This window comes from Stylophora pistillata, chromosome 1 (genome assembly GCF_964205215.1).
Source record: "Stylophora pistillata chromosome 1, jaStyPist1.2, whole genome shotgun sequence".
Lineage (NCBI taxonomy): Eukaryota > Metazoa > Cnidaria > Anthozoa > Scleractinia > Pocilloporidae > Stylophora > Stylophora pistillata.
The window spans coordinates 33721107-33738960 of NC_142519.1; the positions used below are offsets into that span (position 1 = coordinate 33721107).

The 17854-nt window shown below is 38.7% G+C and overlaps 1 protein-coding gene and 1 pseudogene across 5 annotated transcripts in view; one reads left to right on the forward strand and one right to left on the reverse strand.

Annotated features, from left to right (window-relative positions):
• LOC111323713 (nuclear pore complex protein Nup107) overlaps positions 1-17854 on the forward strand; it is an 80221-nt gene that overhangs the window by 35589 nt on the left and 26778 nt on the right. For all 5 annotated transcript variants that reach the window (XR_015998597.1, XM_022927132.2, XM_088752874.1 and 2 more), the window contains 5 exons: positions 7858-7952; positions 10600-10669; positions 11303-11353; positions 11632-11694; positions 16679-16769. Coding sequence is in view for 4 of the 5 variants with exons in the window: in XM_022927132.2 (XP_022782867.1) it covers positions 7858-7952; positions 10600-10669; positions 11303-11353; positions 11632-11694; positions 16679-16769 (370 nt within the window). In the remaining variant the exon portion in view is untranslated. The remainder of the gene's footprint in view (positions 1-7857; positions 7953-10599; positions 10670-11302; positions 11354-11631; positions 11695-16678; positions 16770-17854) is intronic.
• LOC148742188 (uncharacterized) lies at positions 12952-13864 on the reverse strand (annotated as a pseudogene).

The following is a 17854-nucleotide window of genomic DNA, read 5'->3' on the forward strand; positions in this document are numbered from 1 at the left end:
AACTTTAACCTCAAATTAAACAATGTAACAGAAACGACCAGTTTTTATACCTGACCACCAGAAGTTGCAGTTACAACTTACATCAAAATTTTGTGGATGAGAATAGCCCATTTCCAGATTACCCTTGGCCTCATTTCCAAAACGAGTCCTGGTGCTCATCCTTTTATATGATTATAAGTTTTCATTCACATGCAAATTAAACTCATTTTCACAAGAATGGTTGAGCACCAAGCCTCGTTTTGAAAAAGAGGCCAAGGGTAATTTGGAAATGGGCTATTCCAAATACAGTCATGTGATCTAATCTTGTGATTGCAATTGACTGCTTCAAAGTAAAATTTAATTCAAACATGGGCGAAATAATAAAGGAAAAATAACCTCTGCACTCGAATGGGTTCGTTCCTTCGATGTTTACATTTTACCCCGTCGACAGTGAAAAATACTATAAATTTATGGAAATCACAACACAGTTATTTTTTAGTGTTATGAACGTTGCGATCAGTCAATTAAACTACCACTGTAATCTGAAGTCTGTCGACATTCGATGGAGTAAATTCTCTTCAAAGCTTGTCAAGCTGACAAACTCTTCCAGACCTGGCGCTGTTAGCATCTGATAAAAAATGAAAGCAAACACACAACTCAATAACGGCGCCAGGTCTGCTAGCTTTTCTCCAAGCGAGCATTTTCTTGTTTTTTAATTTTACACGAAGTGGGCCTTTTTTGTTTTAATAATGAATTTGCAGCCTTAAAATAGAAAGAAGAATTCGGATTTGGATTTTCCCAAAGAAACGCACCTAAAATTCCGAGAAAATCTACTGAACCGTGACTTGGCTGGAATTTAATTAGACTGATTGTCTCGCACTGCACGCTGTCAGTTGGCAAATATTGTCATTTCAAAAAATATATTTTGGCCACTTATGTAAACAGAAAAAGTCATGATGTTATTTACGGATGCAACTAAAATGCGGCATAAGACGTTGTCATGCTACGATAATTTGGCCTCATAACGTTGTCCTTTTCCCTCAGGAGCTTTCTGCCATACAATTTTTGGTATAAAACCTCAGTTTATCATCATCAGAACAGAGGAACCAATGGTGGTGCTTGCCCATCGGGCAAGCTGCGATAAGAAAACGCTAGCCCGACAAGTCATTGCACTAGCCCCGGGCTATTGGACAGCACTTTTGTCGCGCCTTGTCTACTCTACCTATCAAGCACTGTTTTACGGATACCAAGTTTAACCCATTTATGTTTAACAATTATTCACCTCAGGTTCGGTGAATATCGTTCAATAATCCTTGAGACAAATTTAGTATAATTTCAGAGCTGAACATCAGAGAAATGTCTAAAATCATAACATTTTAGTAACATTTATTAATATTTTATTTTAACATTTTATATAAACTGCGTGGAGCGGTTTTTATAGCATCATAATAAGGAACTGCTCAACCAATCAGATTGCTGGAAACTCTTTGCTCAGCTCTGAAATTAAACTAAATATGTATACATATATATACATATATATGTATTTAGTATAATTTTGGAGCTGAGCAAAGAGTTTCCAGCAATCTGATTGGTTGAGCGGTTCCTTATATGATGCTATATAAACCGCTCTGCGCGGTTTATATGAAATGTTAAGCTAAAATTTTAATAAATGTTACTAGAATGTTATGATTTTAGAGATTCCTCTGTTGTTCAGCTCTGAAATTATACTAAAACAATTATTTGCCTCAGGTTCGGTGAATGTTGTCGAATAATCCCCTCGACTTCGTCTCAGGGATTATTCGACGATATTCACCTCACCTTTGGCGAATAATTGTTAAATATGAGCACTGCACTGATGAAGCCCAGAAGGCCGAAATGGTACTGTCTGTAGTTACATATATATGCATATATATACACGTAAAAAACCTTATCCTTGAATTGGAGAGTGCTCTACAATCATGGAGCATTGTAAACAATTATTTAGGAAAGTAAAAATTAAAACTTCGCACTAAAACTTCGCACTACAGATCTGTTTCGAAAGGGTTAAAAGTCCTCTCTCATCAGGTGGATAAGATACTAGTTGACCAACAGTCCTTTTTTAAGTAGGTGGTTTGAGCATGCCTTATCAAATATTTAGTTGAGTGCCCGCACGCACTCGCCAGTTCATTCCTTTTGTTTAGGGTGCCCGCCCCTGTTCTGCGTATGATAAAGAATTTTTCAGCTATGCAAAGATTGCATCTCTTTGTAGTATTTGAGTACGGCCTGGCGCGAGCTTTTATTTTCCAGGTCACGGAAAACTCCATTTCAGCATCCTTTAGGGACCAGATATATTTGCTCAACTCTGTTGCGTTCCTTTTACGTTCACTCTACACCCAAAAGGCCAAAATTGAAACCTAAAATCAAGCTCAAGTGCATGGAAATAAACTGTAATAGTATTCTGAGCCCAGAAAGAGTGGCAATCTTCAAGGCTACAGTCGAACATCATGCTCCTGATGTCATTTTTGGGTGTGAATCTAAACTATCACCTGATACACCAACCGGTGCCTGCTTCCCCCAAGGTTTTACAATTTACCATAAGGAACGAGAATTTGGAAGAGGAGGCAGTGTTTTCCTTGCTATTGCAGATAATTTAACTTCTATAGGTCACCCAGAGTTCTGTACTGATGATAGCAACGAAAGTGTATGGGCCTCAATCAAATTACGTGGAAATAAACTCCTGCATTTGTGCTCTTTCTATAAACCACTAAGTGCCCCAGTATCACGCATTGATTATATCACAGACATTCTTGCTAATCTTTACCAGAGAACAAGACGTAGCTGCCCGCCTCTTGTGGTCTCTGGGGATTTTAATGCTGGTGACATAAATATTTGTCCACCGATCCACCTACGCTGTTGAATACTTCACCTTCAACAGCAGATGCTGAATATCTATTAAGCTTCTTAGATGACTACTCTCTCACTCACTCAGTGACACAGGCCTCTCGACCAGCTTCTGGTAAGACTCTAGACCTGGTCTTGTCTTCAGCACCTTCATTGGTGACAAATGTGCAGATTCATTCCGGCATGAGCGACCATGAGGTAGTAATCTTTACAATCAACACTAAACCATCTCGTGTAAATAAGCTGCCACAACCACATGAACCTTGAGGGCTTAAAGGGTGCAGCTACAAGTATCAACCAGGAATTCTTCAATTCTAATCCAGATGCCTGTTCTGTAAATGGAAACTGGGTGATGTTTAAAACTTTTCTGGCTACAGCTGTTGACACCTTTATTCCATGGAAGATGACCAAAGCTAAATCCTCCTTACCTTGGGTGACCAAGGCTATCAAACGCCAAATGAGAAAAAGGGATAAACTACATTCGCTAGCCACCCACTCGAACAACCCTTCAATTAAAGCATCATACAGAAAACAGCGCAATAAAGTTGTGGATATGCTTCGGTCATCACATTCTGACTATGTCAACAATGAGATTGGAGGGAGCTTGGACTCTAACCCAAAACGGTTTTGGAATTACATCAAGTCTTGCAGATCTGAATCCATAAAAGTTCCAACACTTCAGAGCAGTAATAACCTCTATGTCTCCAGTAAAGATAAAGCGCAAGCCCTAAACAATCATTTTAAATCTGTATTTGTGGATGATGACGGTATCCTACCTGAAATTGGTTTATCTGATTATCTGCCAATTCCAAATCTGTCATTTGATGTAAATGGTGTCAAGAAGCAAATTTGCAATTTGAATCCCAACAAAGCATGTGGCCCGGACAACCTGCCACCTCGTATACTGAAGTTATTAGCTAATGAATTGTCTCCTGTACTTACCTTTCTTTTTCATCAAAGTTACGATTTCTGCAGGCTACCTGATGACTGGTCAAAAGCCTTGGTTACACCAGTATAATTTATTAAGAAGGGCAGCAAGCAAGATCCAAAAAATTACAGGCCCATTTCTTTGACTTGCATATGTTGCAAGATTATGGAGCGCATAGTACTTAGCCACATCCACAAGCACCTGTCCACAAATAACATCCTTTGTAAACACCAACATGGCTTTAGCTCCAGACTGTCTTGTGAAATGCAACTGGTCTCAGCCATTCACGAGTGGGCCTCCATTCTTAACATTAAGGGTAAGCTGATGTTATCCAACTCGATTTCAGCAAGGCCTTCGACAAAGTATCTCATCCAAAGCTCTTACATAAGTTAAGTCACTATGGTATTCAAGGCCAAACCTTATTATGGATAAAGGGTTTCTTCAGCAACCGCTCCCAAAGTGTCAGTGCAAACGGCGTACACTCTACCCTGTGCAAGGTTATTTCAGGTGTTCCACAAGGGTCTGTCTTAGGCCCCACACTTTTCTTGATGGACATAAATGACATCGTGCGTGACATCAACTCAAATATTAGACTCTTTGCTGACAACACCATTATGTACCGACAGGTTGTATCGCCTGGGGATCATCTTATCCTTCAACAAGACCTTGACAGACTAACTTCATGGGCCTGTCTTTGGCAGATGGAGTTTAATGTTAAGAAATGCTACCATACTTCCTTGACCAACGAGCGAACCGTTGTCATACTACCATATTACATGCATAGTTAGGTCTTGGAACATGTAACTTCCTGTGATTATCTGGGTGTTAGATTAACAAGCAAGCTAAATTGGAAAGAACACTGTGATAAAACTTCCAACAAAGCCAATAGGGCTCTCGGGCTGGTCAAACGGACTTTCAATCATGTACACCTGAAGTCAAGGAAAGAGCCTACAAAGCAATTATTTGACCTTTACTAGAATATGCAAGTGCTGCCTGAAATCCACACGCAAACAGGGACACTGAAACTATCGAAAGAGTCCAGCGACGGGCTGCTTGTTTCGTCGTGCATAATTACGAGAGATCTACAAACTCGCAAGATCTTGTAAATCAACTTGGTTGGGACTCCTTGGAATCCAGATGTTTGCTGGTCCAAGTGACTCTTTTTTATAAAATCAAAAACAATCTCATAGATCTTGAATTCCCATCTTCTATCCAACCAGCTCCTAGACCAAGGATCCAACATCGTGCTCCAGCCCCACTCAAGTGTTTTGGTGTGCAGTTATTCTCCATTTATACGAACTGTTCGGGTATGGAATAAACTGTCAACTCAAACAGTCCAAGCTGAGAACATTACTTCTTTTAAATCATTAGCCATAAGGGACATTCAGAACATGAAGACCCAGAACCGCCTGAAAAGATTTTGAACTATTTACATCTATTGTTTCTTTTAGACTTTACGTATTTATTGTAGATTATTAGTACTATTAATTAGGTATTCTATATCTCCCAGCATTAGCCCAGCTATTTGGGAGTATAAGTTCCAAGTACAAAGTGGACCGCCAAAATGCTTTCATACAAGCTTGGCGAGTTCAGAAGTGAAGTCGTGTCCCTGGCCGATCTGTGGATGGCTACCAGGACCTACCAAGGCTTTCTGGGCCAGTTTTGAGTGGCAAAAGTCTCGATCGATGTGATTTTTGCTGGTAGGACTGGGTGGCCCGACACGATTCTAATTATTTGTTACCTTGTCAAGTTGTGGTGGAATTTCCCAGAATTCTTCTCGGTCATCAACGAGGCAAAGGTTGTGTTTGCGACACTAGCTTTTGTCAAAAGGAGGAACAAGGGCTATCGAATGAAGTGAGAAGGCATTTTCCAGTCAAACAGCAATATCTGTCCCTGAGGTGTGTTTTGAATGCAAACTTTTGATTTCTTGAGAGGGTTTTGATCTTAAAAGATCGACACTTTTTCAGTGTTGCTCTTGGAGCAGAATGCTGGATTTTTGGGATTTGTCATTATATGAACAGTTCACTGCAATGGAAATCGGGAATCATTGTGGGTGTTTTAGGCTGCAGTAGGTGTCACATCAAACAGCCTTGCAATGTGCACACTTACATAATGTTGTCTCTTAATTTCAACAAGAAACAAATAACAACAGTAGTGGGCGTAATTACGCCTATATATATGTGGCTTGCTAGAAAAGGGTTAAGCAGGAGGTTAAGCAGTTGTTGTAGAGTGGGCATTGGTCTTTAGAGCGGCAGTTGCATGGTTTCTGGTTGTTGGTGTTGGTGTCATTGTGGGTTATTTTTTTGTTGTGTTTGCCAACAACTGATTTCATGTTGTCCATCGGAACTCATCTCCAAATGCCGCCATGAGAACAAATACTACTCGAAGAATAGCTAATTACCACCAAACACCACAATAGACTTTTATCATGCTACCCACTACCACAGATTATTAGTTTGCGTTCGCTGCCACTTCATTCATAATGCCTTAGCCCCATTGTAATGCCACAATTAGAAATAACAGTAATTTTTTAACACACTTCTATATATAAACTAGCTTGTAAGGAGTATTCTTCATTAAATCTGTCTGATGAGTGTGTAAGCACGAAACTCTGAGGAACAGAAACCATGTGTCGTCTTGTTTGATCGCTACCCACTGTACATATGTAGACATATACACATATACAATAGACTATTATCCTGCTACCCACTACATATACATATACCTATACATACACACACACGCAGACACACATATACATACATATATACATTCAAAATGTCAGTGCCAAAGATAATATCTCTTACAAGAAATTGCCCTTAGGAGTTCAATGCCATCAAGAAGTTGCATCCCAAATGCTCAAAAGATAAAACTGGCTATGTTTTCAAATGTTACTGTTTAGGTGATGTTGCAATGACACTCACATCTTGTAGAAAAAGACCTAGAAGTTTCATAGCAACATTTGACAAAATTGAAAATTCTTACTTAAGTAAAGTAAAAAGAGTAGGCAGAAAAACATTTCAGAAATTTTCAGCCAAAAATGCTTGGATTATATCAAACAAAGAAGCTGCAAGCAACTCTGAAGATTTTCCAGTTTGATGTATCTTGGACCTGTAGGTTTCCTGTAGAAAAAGGCTTCCTTCCCAGCATAATTTGTATTAAAAATGTGTCCTTCTGACTCCTTTTGCCCTATGCAAGAATAAGCCAGCTAAATTAGGCATCAGAAATTCTCCCCCATCCTGCGATGACTAAACGAACATAAGGACATGAAAATAAATAAGCGGCTTATTGGTAAAACAATCATTCCACAGCAACACCCATTTGATGTAAGTCATATCTTAGAAGTTTTGGCCATGGCAGCATTTCAGGATTGAACAGATTGTCTAAAAGACTACCATTGGCCTGTTGGTGCCACTATGTAGCCCCTTTAAGTACAGTAGGCAAGTGAAATATCTCGTTCTATATCAGAAGTGACTTCTTATCAGGAGGAAATTAATGAATTCTGAGGGATGGTCACTTCTCTGGAAGATTAAAGATCTCAAAACTGTCATTCTTGTGCCTGTGGTTGAATGAGGTTTAAGAATTCAGAAATTTAAAAGGAAAATGGCCAAACTGAAGTTGTGACTCAAGACTCAGACTTAATCCTATTTCAAGCTATCTATGTCAGCAGTTGAGAAATATCATGAAAATTGACTGTTGCATTAAATACATGAATAATTGTACTGGTATGTGTAAGAAATGCAGTTTTAGGGTTATTATTCAACCAACAATTCGTTCCTGTTTGGAGCAATTTCACAGGCTTTTCTGATAGTTCCCTTGATTTTTTTTTTTTTTTTTTTTTTAATTCTTTAGGTGCTGATAGTCAAATCTTTGTCATACGATTTATTTCTGCAGAATAACAGGAATAATTTAGAATAACTATTTGCATGGAGATTGTAGGATTTCTGTGTACTTTATTTTTTGAAAATGAAATCAAACTAACAATAAAAATAACTTCTGCGCAATTTCAGTCATGCTTTAAATTGATGTAGAAACCCATATAACACATGATGTGTTTTCTTCTCTATAAGATTGTAGTGGACTGGTTAGAAAAGAATGCAGAGGATTGGCTGGAGATTTTTTTAGAAAGTGACAAAGTAGAGTACTTTTCAGCGTCAGTTTGCTGGTAAGTTAATATTTTGGAGTTTTCACTTAATCAGGAATCATTAACTCCTCCTCTAATATGGTGTGTCATGACACGGCCTCCTCTGTGGCTGTCCGTGAGTAAACATGTGCTAAGGTGAATGCACAGGCACAGTAAAATGACACTCTAAACAATACTGAATCTACGCAAATATTGTCATTATGTTGACGTATGTTGGTATGGACAGCTATTAAAAAAATTACATTGACTCAGTAAAAACTTTGGATAGTCTTTTATCTTAAGAAGAAGAGGGGTTCAAATGCTGTTTGGTTGTTTCTTAAACTCTACCAATCTGGTAGCTTTGCGATGATTTATCTCAGTTCAGTTGAGTATTTGCCGATTTGGTAAGATGCTGGTTTACTTTGTTTGCATTCGTTTGATGAGTTCTTTTTCATTCCATTCATTTTTTAGTAGGTTTTTTCTTTTCAATATGGTTAGAAAGCTTATCAATTAATAAAACATCTTGTTATGCAAGTGAAACTCAAGTTGTTATTCAGCACTCTTGTCAAATGCAACAATTGGCAGTTCTAAGAGCCGCATCTTAATGCAAACATGCATCATGGCATGCAAGCCTTTTTGCATTGGTGTCAAGTAGCGTGCATGCATTTTCACATGGTGTCATATTACACACTGAGCATGTGATACAGTGCAGTGCTTGAAACAGCCAAACAAAACTTTCTGTGTCTTCCTTCGTTTTGTGTATTATTTATGTACATATCTGCAAATATTTGACATGCATCGGGTGCCATGTCATGACACACCATATTAAAGGTTTTTCTGTGGAGGGTCACAAATAGTTATAATTCCACTACAAAAATATTTTAGATCCTGAAGAATGAGCCTGAAAAGGGTCCTGTGCAAGATTGTCAAATTCCTGTATAAATTCCACTTCCCACGAACTCATTGTAGCTTTCCTTTTTTTAGCCGATTGAATGCTTTTTAATTAAGTAGTTAATATCTAAATTAGTTTAATTTTACTATCTGTATTATGTGAGTAAATATGCAATTCAGTTTTTTAACTGCTATGTATTTATGAATATTTACTGCATTATATAAATAAACTTCAATAAACCTCCACCTATCAAACCATAAAATAAAAAAAGAGATGCAGCAGGTTTCACCTTGGTTAAATTTGGCCAAGCCTAAAGTGAAGCCCCAGTTAGCCTGGAGCAGGAACTTCCTTTAAGCTTATTTGTGATGAGAAGAAGCTTGCTGATATTGAAAGAGATTTTAAGAAGGAAAGATGAAGCTTTACTGCAGCTGGATGATGTACACAAAATTTAATATAAAAGGTCTAGATATACAGATGAGAAATCAAAGCAAAATACACTGTCTCAGAATGAAAGTAAATTAATCACCAGATGATGATGTGCATACATGTATAAAGCAACCTTCCTTCAAGTAGGCTGCAATGCAAGCAATTGCCTAAAAAAAAAGCGTGGAAAAATTCAGGCTTAAATAGGACTGAGCTACAAAACACACATTTGGATTCTGTGTACCCAGTCAGTCAGGGTGGTCCTGTTTGACTGCCGCAAGGCCTTTGACTACATTGACCATCAACTGCTCACCCGTAAAATCTACAGTCTCGACATTCCCTGGGGCGTGGCATGTTGGGTGGTTGACTTATTAGTGCATCGTTATCAACGTGTAAAACTCTCTGCTGATTGTTTCTCTGAGTGGGGCCCTATACTAGCTGGCATGCAAAGTCATGGTCATTGACTTCAAAAGGCAGAAACACCATTTCACTCTTCTCCTTGTAGACAGCAAGGAATTAGAAACTGTAGAGATGGCCAAGATTCTGGGCGTGACTATTTCGCTTAACCTTAAGTAGAATAACCATGTTAATGATTCCATCAAAAAAAACAAACAAACAATTATACTTTTTAGTCCTTCTAAGGAGAGCCCACGTTCCAGCAGAAGATATAATTAATTTCTATTGTACAACAGTATGTCCTGTTCTGGAGTACAGTGCGCAAATATTCCCTCATGCATTACCCGCATATCTTAGTGATGACATCGAAAGGGTCCAAAGGCATGCATTATCTATTATTTCACCAGAACTGTCATATCATAACTCCCTAGATAGGCATGGTTTAGCTTCACTCTGCGACAGACGCAAGAAGTTATGTATGGATCTGTTTTTGTCCATCTCAAATCCATTTCATAAATTATACAGTTCGCTGCCAGATAGACATCATTCAGCATACAACACCAGACGCCAGTGCATTTTTAACATGCCACGCTTCCGCACTGATCGTTTCAAGTCTTCATTCATTCCGGCTATATGCGCGAGGGCTAATCTAGGGTCTTAGCATCAACTGCGTATTTATTCCACTGCTGTATAATTGTCATTATTTTAGGTCTTAGAATTTTTGTAAATTTTGTAGTTTTATATAGTCTCAGATATATATTTATAAATAATTGTGAAAATTTTTATTTTTTGGTAATAAACTATCTATATATCCATAAAAGGAAACTGTTCACAATTTAAGAAGTGCAACTGCAGAGAAAGAAAATTGTACACACAAAATTGATATGAGGGTTTTCTTTTTCATCACCTGGGGTTAGTATTTAATGTTAGAGATTTTTTTTCTATAGTTTCAAAATGTATATCCCTTTGTTCATTTAGGGAGAACACCCTACACACCCTGCAACAAGGAAACAATTTGGGAACGAGAAGACCTCTTGTTACAGAGATGGTAATATCCTTGTCTCTTATTGGGTTGGACAATGGAATGTTAATGAAGATGTTTATAACTCTTCTTGTTTTTGGAAGTTTAATTTGGACTAAATGATGCAAAGAACATAAGAAATAAAGGAAAGTTTAATTATTTGTCTTATAATGTGAGAGGCGGGCTAATCAATTGTGTATTAATTGCCCCATTTCAGTCAACACATGATTAATTCGCCTGACTCTTATATCATGAGACATTAAACACTAAATTTATCTATAAAACCATGATAGACAACATCATTTTTTATAACCAAACCAAGTAGCCATTCAGCCCAAGCCTAGCCAAGTTTCCATAGCATGAAACAACTAGGAGTATTACTATTCCCCCCTGGATGGGATGCCAGTCCATCATGAGTTACCCCCAGAATTCCATCAGTCTTCACTCTCCTGGGTGGAGAGTTCAAGACACTGAAAGCAAAGTGTTTTGCCCTTGAACAAAACACTATGACCCAGCTGGGTCTCCAACCTGGACCTTTTGACTGGAAGTCCAGCCCACTGCATGTAACTATTAGGCCAGCATGTCTCTCCCACTGGACAGTATGTTGTTTTAGTTCATCACTTAAAATATTTTTTTAAGAATCTGTCTGTTATATAACAGGATCCAGATGCCCCAGTTAGACAGAACCGACCTTTAGCTGATTTAGATCAGGTATGATGTAAAGACTAATGTCTTGATATTTTTTTTTAAGGCAAAGTTTTTAAAGACCCACTTAAAGTTCAATTTCACTTTCAAAAGACAGATCTGATTGATTTTTGTTGGACCTATTCAATGTCTCTTGTCATAACAACAGCCATTTGATGCAGAATTTTACCAGCACCTTTAACATCACTAATTGGTCAATGTGCTGCATCTATAGATCAAGTTGTCAAGTTCAAATGTTTGATCTACGTAGTTTAAACAACCTCCTTTTTTGTATTTTACTACAGGAAGATGAAGCCAGGTTGTTACAGCATCTTTTTGCCTTAATTAGGGCTGGTAAATTGGAAGAGGTGAGGATAATATTTATATTAATGTCTCAGTTTGTGTGTGCACTCTGAGTGGTCTATTTAGTAGGCCGTATTTCATTGTAGTACCCACTAAATTTGTTTTGTTGTCAAAATGTTTCTTGAAGAAAAATTTGAAACACATTTAAAGGAAAAGTTTGCAAGCAAAGAAAAAAACAAAACTCAGAAGCAGATGTCCCAAATTTTCAAGTTGATTTCTAAGAGCCTTGGAGGAAGACATGGGGTGGAATCAAGAAAAATGAGCATGAGGAAGATAACTCAAGTTGAGAACTAGATAATTTCATCACCACTGAAAGGTCATCAAATACAGAAAAAAAGTCAAAGTATGACTGGAAAAGCAAACAGCAGGTCTATGAAAATTATGATATAATGAACATACCTGTTGTTGCTCTTGACAAGTTCCTTAGCAAGTTCTTTAACCCATTAACGTCCAGTGCGCCCGTATGCGCCCATGGGGACCCACACCCTTTCTACACCCTGTGACGTCATCAATTTTTACTCTGGAGCACGAATTCGAGCATGTACTTGAACGGGTTGAAAATATCTTGCAGACGATACCAGAATGAGCGCAATTGAGTGGAGCAGATTGGAGAAATAGCCAAAAAACCGTGTCACTTTGACTGGAAAATCTGCACGAAGATCGTGTTTCACTACCCACCTACCTTTCCGAGCATGTGCTTTGAAAATAATGAGTAGTTTCTGAAAAATCTCTACACCAAAATGAAGCCAACTCAATTTCCAGCAAGTGAGGAGAAACTTTAGGCAAGGAGAGGGGAAAAAAAGGGCAGGAGAAAGAGAGAAAAGTAGAAGTCGTAAGTGGGGCGTGACTTTTCAACCCAAGAACTATGTCCAAATTTTGCTCTCTGCGCGTGCCCGAGATTTTCAGGCCGCCATTTTGCATTTGCATCGAAAGGCCGTCGAATGCACGAGCTGTCAAGTGGTTTTTGGTAAGTTCGAGCTTTTAAAACCCCAACAGTGACCCGAAATCTGCTGGACTAGCTTCAAAACACAGTTTTCCACAAAAGCTGCGGCCGTTAATGGGTTAAAGATCTCTGCAAGCAAAATGGCAGCAAGTACAAACCATACAGTATTTCAAGCTTTCAAAAAAACTATACTTAAGTTATCTTTTCTGTGCTCTTCTTTCCCTATTTGCTGCTTGTCTTCCTCTAAAAACTCTCCAAAGTAGGTTCAGTTCCCAAGCAATGCCACATTCTTCTATCTTTGTAAGTAAGTAGGTAAGTAGAGCTTTAATTGAATCCATATGGCAGCCATCTAAGGCTGAATTGCATGAATTTACATATGCCATTAAGACAGGCTTATAATATGAAAAAGTACTAAAATCTACAAAATTAAGCTCTAATTTATAAAAATTCATACTACGAAAACTGCTAACTCCTGCACATAAGTGGCAGAAATGTGCTAGAAAAACACTTGGTATGCATGACAGGATTGGCAAAGTGACGTTGTCTTCTAAAGTTATAATGACAATAGTTCTTGGGAGGGAGAAAATCGTGCAACTTATGATCTGGAATAGATACAATAGAATCAAACAATTTTTCGCATTGATGTAGCATCTGTCCTCTAAAGATGCCATGTTGTATATTGACAGGCTGTCATCGTAAGAAAGGCCTGGAGAAATAATTGATAGTGCACATTTTTGAATGTGTTCAATATCCTTACTCAAGTAGTCAGGCAGTGCGTGATGGTACAGTGGGGCACAATATTCTAGAGCTGGCCTTATACAAGAAAGATAGAAACAAATGATATCATGTGCTGGAACATTTGCACGCTTAAGTAATGTAAGAAAGTATATTCTTTTGTTGGCCTTTTGAATTACTTCCAAGACATGACAATTCCATTGGAGCGTGTTAGTTATGGTACCGTAACTCCTAGCAATTTTACACTATCTACGCATTCGAGATCTTGAGAGTTTACAGTAACTTCGTGAAAATGATGTTTAACCTTCTTAAAGTCAATAACGAGTTCCTTGCATTTATCCACGTTCAGCTGGAGCTTGTTGATTGCAGACCACTGCTCAACAACGTTGACAGAAACCTGCATTCCACTTTGACCACCTTGGAACCAACTCAGCGAGCGGGGTGTCATCCACGTATTTCCATATGTCAGATCCAGAAGGGTGGAGATCATTTATCATCAATATGAAAAGCCAAGGGCCAAGTTTTGTGCCCTGGGGCACGCCTGATGGAATGGTGCCCCATTTGGAGAAGCAATTGCTAGATAGCTTGACTCGCTGGTGTCTATCCATGACAAAGTTGCAAACCCAAAGGGCAATTCCGTGAGGAATGCATGAACCCAGAATTTTGGCAGCTAGGGTGCCATGATCTACCAAGTCGAAAGCCTTTCTGTAATCCAAGCACACCACGTGCACTGCTGAGCTGGTTCCATCTGTTGCTTGCGCCTATGTGTGGATCATTGAGGTGAGGGGTAATAGGGTTGAGGAATTGGGGATAGCTCCAAATTGGTTAGAATCAATCGTCTCCAAAACTGGGGGACCATTATATTTGCCAACCACAAAGTCCTCAGCTAATTTGGACAAAGCTGGTGTCAGGGAGATAGGTCGAATATGCTTGGCGATGTGACAGCGGCATCCTTCCAGGACCTTGGGAGTTTCTGCTCAGCAAATGATGCATTGCATTCAGAATGTTGCAAACCGGAAAAGTTAAGAAGCCAACATAGTCCCGAAGAAGCCAGTTGTTGATGCCATCTGGTCCCCCGGCCTTCCTCAGATTCAACTGCAAAAGAGCATTAAATACCTCAGAGGGGCTAACGACTAGAAGCTCAGAGTTGTCTGCAAGTGGGGGTAGACATGAAAGCAGCGTATAATCCTGCATCGGTTCAAGAAGAGCTGAGTTGATCATGTTTGCAATGTCCTGATTAGTGTGCGCCACAATCCCGTCAAGGTGTAAATGCGAACATATGTTTTCCTTACCAGTAGCCGGAGTCATTCCAGCAATCATTTTGACTTTTCTCCACCACTGGCTAGGCTTGGTTTTCTTGAGGTTAGTGACTTTCAATGTGTAGAACTTTCCACGACACACCTTTCGCTCATGATTGGTGATGTTCCAAAGATGTTTACACATGGGGCATATTGGTCAGGATAAGATCTAGTGTCTGATTACCCCTTGTTGGAACGTGTACAAGTTTCTTTAACTTGGATTGGGTTTGAAGCCTACTGATGTTAAGCCAGTTGAAATCCCCAGATAATAGAATGCCACAACCAGGACAGCACCCTGCGATAGTCTTAAGCGAAGAAGTAAGATAGTCAATCATAGCTGCATCACTGGATCCGTTAGGATACAACGTGTGGTAAACTGTACCTGAAACAATGCAAGGGAAACCTCTCAGTAATCACACCAGTCTAAGGTGAGCCCACAGCACCTCCAACACAGGATGATATAAGTCAGTCAAGGCTTTGTAATTGATGGTGTTATTATGTAAAGACCCACTCTGCCATGGACACTGGAATTTCTGTTCTTTAGGCACAAAATGATTATAGCCAGGAAGCTGGAGATGATGTTCAGCAGCCGTGTCGTCGTAGATCCAGGTTTCAGTCAGTGATGTGAGATCCGACTTATTATTGGCAAAGCACCTAAGTTCCTCGATCTTAGGGTCAAGAGACATCATATTCGCTAACACTACAGAGGGACCAAATTCCCTACTGTTTTGGTGCATGGTAACAGAAGCGTGACAAACTTGAATGACATGGCGTGACAAAGGTAGTGGCAGTGGCAGGTTTGGTATGCAAATTCGTCTACTTGGAAAAACAGATTGAATATTTGATGAGTTAATAATGGTTCCGCAATTTCAGAACTCTCCCAGCTCAGCAACTACAGAAAGGTCGTAAAATTCTGCAGTCGTGAAGTAGATTAAAGGACGTTCCATCAATTGGGATATGTTTGCATAAATTCCCAAACCAACGTAGTTCACCAGGTGAATAGTAGCGTTCAGGGCAATGATGCACATTGTTGACTTCACTTAGCGGGAAACTTGAGATGGATGAGAACAAGTTTCGACAACCAGACGGGCAAACCAAACATCAACAAGAAGTTGGCAGCATGTCCAAGGCATAAGAAGTAGATCTTGGAAGTTATATGTGTGAAAATGAGGTCTATAACTTGAGAAAACTTAAAAAATTGGTGAGCCAATAAAACGTGCAGCCACTTGAGGAGCATACATTAGTGGTTGTCAACAATCATTGGCTCAATTTCCAACTATGTCTTTAATCTTGTTCACTATGCACCAAGTGATCCACCTTGAACCATCCATGAAAACACAGGAAAACACCAAAAATTGGATACTAATCATTGGAAAGGTCCTTGTGATGGTTTTGATTGCATTGATATGATTCATCCATTCAACTGACTTTGACATAGTACAAAGTTAGCTGTTAGTTTAGCGGTTAGTTCACACTTTCCACAAAGAAACATTTTGTGCCCTACAGATTTCCGGCATTTGAAAAAACTCTTGAGAAAAGAGTTATGTTGAGAACATTGTATCACACTTCCTTGCAGAAAACCTTTGTATACTTGAAATGTTTTTTTCATGCAGTTTTGTATTATTTTGAACCATGGGTATTAACAGATATTTTAACTTTTGACCACTTGAAGTCCAGTTTTTACTGGAAGCCAATAAAATGCTCTAGTGCCTAGGATTTGTTGCACATCAATCATTAATGGCCATTCTGCTTGAATTGATTTTTCCCTTCTATTTGAATCAAGAGTTGCAATAAATACCTCCCTAATCTCATTTTTCTTAGTCCGTAATGTAAGTTAAGGGACCACGTTTTTTACACTTGATTTAAGGCCAGCTAGCTTTGCACATGGGCAGTAAATCTGAGCAGAAAGGACTTGGTCTGTTACTTACAGTATGGCATCCAAACTTAGTAGGAGGTATTTATCCACTTGGAAGTAAACTTCAGTCTTCCTTAATCCTTTTTTCTTTCCTTCAGGCCCAATGTCTGTGTGAGAAGTTTGGTCAGTCGTGGAGGGCTGCAACTCTTCAGGGATGGAAACTATGGCACGATAATAACATGGATGGAGGTAAAAGTTTATGGGTGTGTAACCATGAAGTAGCTTGAAGGAGCCTCTGATTTTATGATTACTATCATTAAAACATGGAAGGCAATATTACTAAACACTGATTTATGACACAGCAATTACCAAAATTGAGAGAACATCAAAAAATGCTTAAATTTTCCTAAATGTATTTTAATTTCACTGATGATAAATGTTTTTTTAGTAGGGCTGGTTTCATTGCTTTGGTTTTATTGTACAAAAATAAAATTTCATTCTGCTAATTTCCACATTTTACATTTCATTGATGCTAACTGAACACTGATATGGCATCCAATGAAAGTGCATAACAACATGGATTTTTGACCTTCATAAATGAAAATTTTGCCCTTTATGAGGGGGGCATTGGGGCCTCTGGGAAACCGCAAAACTGGATTAAAAAAAACCTCCAAAACCAAAAAACCGACGAAAAGGCAGAAAAACCGAAAACCGCATGCAAACCTGACAAAACTGCTACATTTTCAGCTAAAAGGGGTCAAAAAGGAAAAACCGAAAACTACATCAGAGTTTTCATGAAAACCAAAAACTGAATGCAAGAACACGTAAAATCCGCAAACCACTCTGAACATCAAAACCGAAAAACTGAACCTTTTTGGCCCAAGAACCCAAAAACCGATCCAAAAAACAGTCAAAACTGCAAAACCGAAAATCCCAAAGCCCCCCTCCTTGATATTATATACAAGTAATAGCTTGTTTCCTCATAAAATTAACGATTGATATCACTTTGTTTTCAGAAGTTGGAGTAATTGCCCTGATTTCCGCTCAAATTTCTGCAGCTTCTGTTAACATGAGTGATATTGATCCTCTTATTTACTTGGTCGCTTGGATTACCTATACAGATTACGGTATATTGTTTGTACTAGAGCTATATAAAACAAACAAAGATTTTCTTTCCATTCGCTCCGACGAAGGGCTAATGTTCGAAACATCAGCTTTTGTAATCGTTACAGTGGCCAATTTACCATTTCAACTTTGTTGATATATCCAAAAGATTTTCTTGCATGCATAATTATTTATGTTAATACAGTATAAATGTTTGGACCAAAACAGTT